General features: G+C 31.1%; 1 protein-coding gene across 1 annotated transcript; it reads right to left on the reverse strand.

Moving 5' to 3' along the window:
* On the reverse strand, window positions 3,893-7,741 carry LOC109357646. Its single transcript, XM_019601626.1, has 10 exons — window positions 6,916-7,741; window positions 6,707-6,823; window positions 6,115-6,379; window positions 5,838-5,986; window positions 5,385-5,728; window positions 5,177-5,276; window positions 4,998-5,057; window positions 4,790-4,873; window positions 4,585-4,701; window positions 3,893-4,239 (listed from the first exon to the last, which is right to left on the reverse strand). The coding sequence occupies exons 1-10, from the start codon at window positions 7,000-7,002 to the stop codon at window positions 3,940-3,942; spliced, it is 1,623 nt and encodes a 540-aa protein (XP_019457171.1). The 5' UTR covers window positions 7,003-7,741; the 3' UTR covers window positions 3,893-3,939.

Raw genomic sequence — 8,047 nt, forward strand, 5'->3', positions numbered from 1 at the left:
CACAAGAGATTTTCCACTAAATATTATGAGTTGTAATTACAATATCTTACCCTGAGATCTCTATGTACTTCACACACTCACTAATACTTATACCCTTGGAAAACACTTTTCCAAGTAACTCTATCCCGTTTCTATTCACACCCCGTGAAAGAAAGTTATTACAGTAAATGAAGAATTTCAATGATGGCTTTGGATTACCATTACAAGTATGAAATATTATAACACTTACAATCCAATCACCTCTCTTTTTATACTTAGTAATAATGCTCTTTAAGTTTATAAAACTTTGAACACTTTACTTCAAGCAACTCAGAAAAATAACTTTTAAAGTTTGACTTCAAGTTGCTTAGAAGTGCAGAAAATTAATTTCAGAAAAGTGTAGGAAAGTTGTGAGAAAAGTGTGAAAGAGTTGTTTTCATTGTGAGTTCTAAAGCCTTTAAATATGCTTTCAAATCACCCATTGTGTCTTTATGAAAGAGTAGAAATTGTTTAGAATGAAGGCACTTCGTTTGGGATGAAAACTCTTGAGTTTCAAATATGAAAAACTGATGTAACTACACTCAGTAATCGATTACAACATTGAGTAATCGATTACCCAAATGTTCTATCCAACAGTGAATTTAAAATTCACTTACAGTAATCGATTACAACAATTTGAGTAATCTGTTACTCTGTAATCTGTTACTCAAATACAGTAATATATTACTCAAGAATCTGTTACTTAAATACAATAATGGATTACTCTGATCAGTTTTAAGTTGGATAACTCTTTTTCTCACACATGTAACTTGTTACTTGATGAAGTAACTCGTTACACATCATCTCAAAAAATGTTTTAAGTATATCTAAAGTGTTTCAACTTTCTTTTAAAAATAGTTTGAGCATTACTACTTTGTATATTTAAGAGTATTAAGATAGAAATACTTATAGAGATTTAATCTTATTTTCTTGAAGCTTTATTCTTCTTTGTCTTCATAAGTATTCTTCATTTTCTTCTTTTTGGTGATGTTGGTTTCTTCATCAAAACCCTGTCAAGGTCAGGAACAAAGATCTTCTTCACAAAAATTTATCGGACTCATAAGTCATAAAGACTTTTCTCTCACATAAGCCTACATTTTTATATTTTTTAAAAATAATTTAATTTTAAGAAGATTAATTACATACTATTTCGAAAAGGTTATTTCCAAATATATTTTTCATCTGATTAATATTTATAAATTCAAGTATAATTATACATTTTTTTTAAATTTTCAACTATTATTCATAAATTCAAAATTTTATTTCATAAAATTAAGTTTGAAGTGAAATTTAGTTCTTGCTGTGCTAATTGCAACAATAACAACAAATCATCATTAATTTGTAATTAAAGTGAACTAAAAAACCACTTGAAATGATATGGCATGATACCTATTTTAGAAAGCTAAATATTACGTAAAATAAACCAATCTAATGTTACAATTCTTTTCCAGAATTTTAACTTTTTTAAAAAGGTACAATATATAAGAATATTATAATCATTAATTATTTTTATTGCTTTCTACTGGTGTAGCAATTAAAAAGTTGAAGGATTAAATGTCATCAATATAATAATATAAAATGGATGGACTAAATCGCAAAATCAAATAATTAACATGATGGTCTAAAAGTATGATTAAGCTAATTAAGAAAGTATGCCCAAGATTATATATAATTCTTTACTAAATTTTCGACTTATTTACCCTCTTAGCATTGATGAAGCTGTCTATGTAGCATTGTAGCTTGTGCGGCTGTGTCTATTTTTAGTTGTAGAATGTCCATGCTTTTTATGCTTCACTTATTTGTTTAAGGGGTATATATATAATTAAAAAAGCCTTACTAGTTTAAGGGAAATATTTGTTTATATGCTCCAAGATTGCTATGGGCATTCTTGTAGTTTCTTTATTTCCATGTGACAAAAAAGAAAGGTAGTTTTATATTGCAAAATTAATATTTTTTTCTGATGAATATAAACAGAATTGTAAATAGAAAATCACACTTTAAATGGAAAAAAAGAATGGAAAATGTATAAGTTCCTATGTTGAGAATGCATCATTATAAAGTTGTATTATGACATTATTTCTATGCATTAGTTATTATTATCATTATGTTGCTTTGTTTGTATTTTTTCTTTTATATTTTTAGGGGTCACAGTCACGTGGTAAATAGCAATGCCTCTTAATATAAGACCAGCTCAGCCTAAGGCTCCTAGAATTGACGCGTTAATTGAAGTAAGCGCAAAACAAACACCACCTTTAATTTTATATAAATATACATAAAAACTAAATAAATAAGGACAACATCATACAAAGGGATAAAGATTAGAAGTTTAGAAAGGTAAAGATTATGGATTGGGATTCTCTATCCCCAACAGTGTCTCATTCTCTGTCCAAAACAAATTATATATTAATACGTTGATAAAATAAAAATTTTAAAAGCAAAAAATAATAAAATAGAACACTTTGATTGACTTAAGACATGAAATGAGACACCACTTGAGACAGGTAATCTCTATCCAAAAAATTTGATCGTTACTCTTGCAACATAAATAAAGATGGTTGGTTTTCAACTTTGCTATCCAGGAAGATTAACTAATAATATATAATGATGATTATAATATAATACTAAACATAAGTTAACTACTATCTGCTTATAGATTTGTTTTTATTTTATGGTTTGAGTCATACTATTTGAATTCTATACATTCTTTTATAATAAATTAAATTATCTGCATCTATTACTTATTTTTTATATATTATTATACACGTACCTTAAAACATTCATCAAAAGCTATACGATAACTAAACGTTTTTACTAGTTTGTTCTCAAAATAATATTTATGGAATTGCAAGTCAGCCAAATTTGTTTATAGTTCATTCATCGTGAGGAGACCCATATGTTTAGCTGTAACTAAATTGGATTCTTTAATTGATCATACAACCTATTGTTTTAACCTACACCATTCAAAAAATAAATAGTAAATACAATAGCAACTATATCCTTAATTTGTACCTTAGTGCGCGCTAAGAACACCTAGTGCAGATGCTGTAGGAAGCCACATTTTTTAACAACAAGTAAACCGACTTTTTAAAAGTGATGATGTGCATAAGTCAACAACAAAAACATATAACGAATGTCAAAATCTTATACAATTGCATTAAGTGTGTGAATGACTTCACCCTAATATAAGCATAAAATTTGCTTAGTAAATAATTGTGACCAGCATGCTAATAAAGCATGGTGGATACCATATCCATAATGGAGTTACCATTAGAACACTTTATTGTGTCAAGTATATTTATTAAAGAGGCTTCTGCTACCACATGCATAACAACCTGTTATAAAATGGACCACATTGCATGTGTGCCAGCTACAAGAGAATAGCCTTCATTTGAATGTAGTACTAAATTTGGAATTCACCACTATTTCAATTTTCTATATAATAAATGGGTATGCACCATTTCTCATTCATTGACACAGTGAAAGCTGTCATTTAATATTACAACTATTATACTATTAAAGACCTTCATAACTTCCTCTGTATGTTTGTTAATGCAGTTACATATATATGCATTTATTGGACATAGAAAATAATTAGATTTGAAGCAATTCATTCTAAGGGAGGTTTCAAAAACAGTGATATCCCAGTGGTTCAAATTTGATTGAAATGGAAGTATGCATTTTTTGGAAAAGCTACACAATTACATAGTTCAAATTTCATAGGTAATGCAGTTTCTTAGTGTTCACTTTCTTCACTTTTAGTCAATTTGGAATTTGAAGGAACTTACCCAATGGGAGATTAGAACAGAAACAAATCATGATCATCTACATTGTTTTGTGGATTTATTATTTGGCCACAAAACCCTAATGCATCAACTATCCCCATCCTCAATGAAACAATGTACACAAAGAACTGATGCAAAATTATGTGCATAGTAAGTATCTAAAACTGAACTCATATGGCATAATTTGTACAAATTGTGAGAGGGACTCAGCTTTTCTTTCCTCAAGGAATTTAATGGGTTCTTTCCCCTGTTCACTTGGTAATTGGAGGCATATCCAATCCATCAATGATTTCAAGTCTTTTGCAAAGTCCAGTAAATACCAATCTACAAGTTTAGGGATAGTTAACTTGGATGTTGAAATTCCAACTGTTGCTTGTAAGTACTCTCTTTTGGCCACTTCAAGTTCACTTTCGACTCGAGATGCTGTGTAAACTCTCACCTGCATTTGGCATAGTTCATGAAAATGTCAAAAATAGATATATAAAAGGGATAAAATTTTCAATAATTTGTTTATTGATGCTATGAGACAGCGCAAATCTTGAATGGGACAGTATCTTGGCCAGTAAAATTTATATTAGGCCACGAGCTGCGAAATCACTTATCAAAGTTTTATAATCAAGTAGTTCTAACATTTCACTCTCATTAGACAATATATGAAATCCAAACGAGGCTTATATTACTGATAGGGGCCTCAGGCAAACACCTCGATCAAAGCGTTGCCACGGCCCGGATATTGCTTCGGGATTATGGAAGATTATATGAATTCTGTATAAAGTAAACTTACAGCAGGAGAGGACCATGTTCCACAAGAGAGAGCAAATGTCACTAGAGGTTCTGACATTTCCAGTCCAAATATGCTTCTTGCTGTCATTTCATTATTTTTCACTCCCTTTCTAAACTTCTGTTAGTTATTTAGCAGTAAGAAGCTTAGTGATTAACTCTTTATTCCTACACATAGAAAAGCTCGAGTTGAAATGGACAAGACTTACAAATTTCCAGTGATAAGGAAGTCTTAAAATGAAATGTTCTATGGTTGTTGCACTTAGCATGTGTCCCCCCACATTTATTGTTGCCTGAGTAACAAGGAAATTGTATAAATTATTGAGCACAGTGCACACCCGTGCTATGTTTCACTCTACTGAAGAAACAAACAAAATACATTGCCAGAAGAAACAAAAGTTTAGTACTAGTCCGTACCTTCTGCATTAGAACAATAACCATTTCAGCATTCTCTGGAATGCCATGCTCTATGAATGCCTGAATCAACATAAAACTTTAAGTACCATCCTCCATTATGGATACAGAAAGATAATAATTAAGTAATCTTTAGATAGAGATTGTAGTATATGCTATTCTAATGGACATAATTAACATACATTCATCATACAAGAGTTGTAAATGTTGATCCAGAAAGCAAGCTTCTCTTGATGGTTGAGGAACTCTAAGTTGACAGAGACTAATTTCCTAAAAAGAATTCTGAAATTTTCTCAAAATTAGAATATTGTAACATGTAATTGGAACAGAATACTAATTAGTAGGATGGAAATGTAAAAAGTATTATAGTTTGAATGGAATATAACATACTTCAACCGATGTAGTAAAAACAAAGTATTCGCCGTACGTTTTGGATTGAACAATTTAGCATCAATTGGACATAAATGCTTGTATGGACCAATATCCCTCTTTCCAAATTCCAAACAAATACCATAGGGATCCAAAAACTCGGTTCCTTCAACATAGTTTCGCGGTGTTGTAGCCCTTAAGTATGGTATGTCACTTGCAGAAACTGGATTCTTCGCAGCACTCATTCTCAAGAGAATGCTTGATAAGCACATCAGAATATTTTCTGAGATTATATTTGGACTTTCAGGTTCTGGTAGTATTTTGTGTAGACTAGGATTTCTTACTTCTGCAATTGACTGTTCATTCTGCACAATGGTACAACTCACATTCATTTACCAAAACACATTTCTTCAATTTTCACCTACTAGGTCTATCAATTCACACAAATGAAACATAATTCTACGAATAACATACCTGCCTTCTTGGCGGATCCCAACGTTTCGGCCGTGACTTATTGTCAACCAGAAGTTTCTTTCTCGGAGTTCTATTAATTTGGTTAGAGGATTGCTTCCTGGTCTTGTAAGAATTAGTACAGGATTGGTTCTCTTTCCCTTGTCTATCCTCTAACAAGCCAAATAAAAAGCACAAGCCATAAGGGACTACACTCTTAACAAAAAGTATACCCAAATTTGAAACTGATTAGTTAAGCTGAAACAATGAAAGTGAAACATAATAAAGTTAAGTTGCTCACCTTGGAGTGTTGTGTTACACCTTGTTGAAGATGTTGCTGGAGCTGAATTACCAGCAGTTATGGAAAGGTACTTCAGTTTATCCAATTTAGGACTATGTGTTGTTAAGTTTGGATTGTTTGCAAGAGCTGAATGTTCAATTTTCGTCTTAGAAGATGAGTTGTAGACAGCTTCCTGGTATAAATCCTGCCTCAAACGAACAACCTTCTCTTCAAGCCTAACAATTTCCTCTTCCAGAACAGCCACTTCAGTCAAAAGTGCTAGTATCTACATTTTTAAACATTAAAATTCACTTGTCAAATAATAACTTTTTTCTTCCAGAACTGAAGTACCATGTTAAAGTGCTTGAATTTGATTCTTTCTGAAGAAATATTTGTTTTTTGCTTGAGATAGCTTTATCTCTTAAATGAGTCTTCCTGACTCAACTCCGATTAGTCCGAGTCCAATGCGATTTCGGATAGCGAGGGCCTCACACCAACAAAAAACTCTAAAGAATCTTAATTATTAGTTGTTTTGGACACATAATGAGGCAATCCAATACAACAAATTTCATCAGAAAAAAGAATCAAACAATAGAAAGGGAGATTTACTAACATAAGGAGGAAGATAATGAGGAAGTTGAGGCAAAGCTCCCAAAGGTCTATTGAAAGCTCTCTCCAATGCTCTATGAATATTCTCCTCATGCCTAAGCTTCTTCTTCAACCTATCCACCTGAAAGTTTGAGAATTAAGCTTAGTTTACAAATTTATAAACAAGAAAAGTGAAACTCAAATAAGCAAATGGAAAAGAAACAAGGCTAATACATCTTGTTGCAACACCAATTTTCTTTCTTTCCCTGAGCTTTTTCGACCTTTAGTTGCATTTTTCAAGCTTCCCTTCATCATCATCATCTACCTTTTCTTCATTCAAGGTTAAAGAAGTTAGAATCCTCCATGCACTGCACTACTAAAAAAGGGGAGCAATATAAGAAAATAAGAATTTGAAAGCTGTTCAGAGTAACTAATCATGAATTATAGTATAAAAATATGATTTTTTTTTTGTCCATGTAAAAAATTCATTAGAACAGAAACACTTACTTTTCATGATTTCTGAGTTCTTTGGCACAGTCTAGTTATTGAAATTTGAAACTAAAGCCATAGTTGTTAACATTGATGAAATCTGTTACACTAAGATACTTCAATAAAAATAATAATGATGAAGTTTGTTTTCAGTACAAACTGTTTCTCTAACATCCATAAGACAAGAATGTACCATGTTATGAGTTATGACTTTAGCATGTTCAATTATTTTTCTATAGTGCTGACTCTAGTATTCAATTTTTTATTTATTAAAAAACCTGAAATCATCACTTAGACCCAATTATCCACTTTTATAGACAAATGGCATATGAAGAAAAATAATGAATTGAACCGTGATTAATTGCTTGGAGTTATTAAAGAACAAACATTTTTTAATGAATGTAAAGTGTAAACATTAAAAGATTGGGCACAGTGAATTGGATTAAGAAGTAGACAATAAATGAAAACCAAGTATCATGAATTAATCCCTTGCATTTGTTGCTAGAACCTTAGGATAAGTGCATGTAATGAATATAAATGCATATGCTATTGGTGGAGAGAAGATATAGACGAGAGTAGGAAAAGGTTGAAAGAAAATGGGAATGGATGGCTGAAAATAGGAATGGCTGGCTGGTTATAAAAAGACACTGAAAACATTCATTACATTATTCATCATTCACAATAGTAACAAAGTAAAAAACTCTTAAACGTGTGATATACATTTGTTTTCTTCTAATTAAGAAAAAGACTAGAGAGGAAAGATAAACTTTGAAACTGATAGCAACTCAACTCATTGAATTCAAGTCCCCAATTAAAGCTTATCTCATTATTCAGCCGACGTTGGCTTTCCTTTATTACTACTTCAATTCTGTTTTTT

Source organism: Lupinus angustifolius, chromosome LG10 (assembly GCF_001865875.1).
Source record: "Lupinus angustifolius cultivar Tanjil chromosome LG10, LupAngTanjil_v1.0, whole genome shotgun sequence".
Taxonomy (NCBI): domain Eukaryota; kingdom Viridiplantae; phylum Streptophyta; class Magnoliopsida; order Fabales; family Fabaceae; genus Lupinus; species Lupinus angustifolius.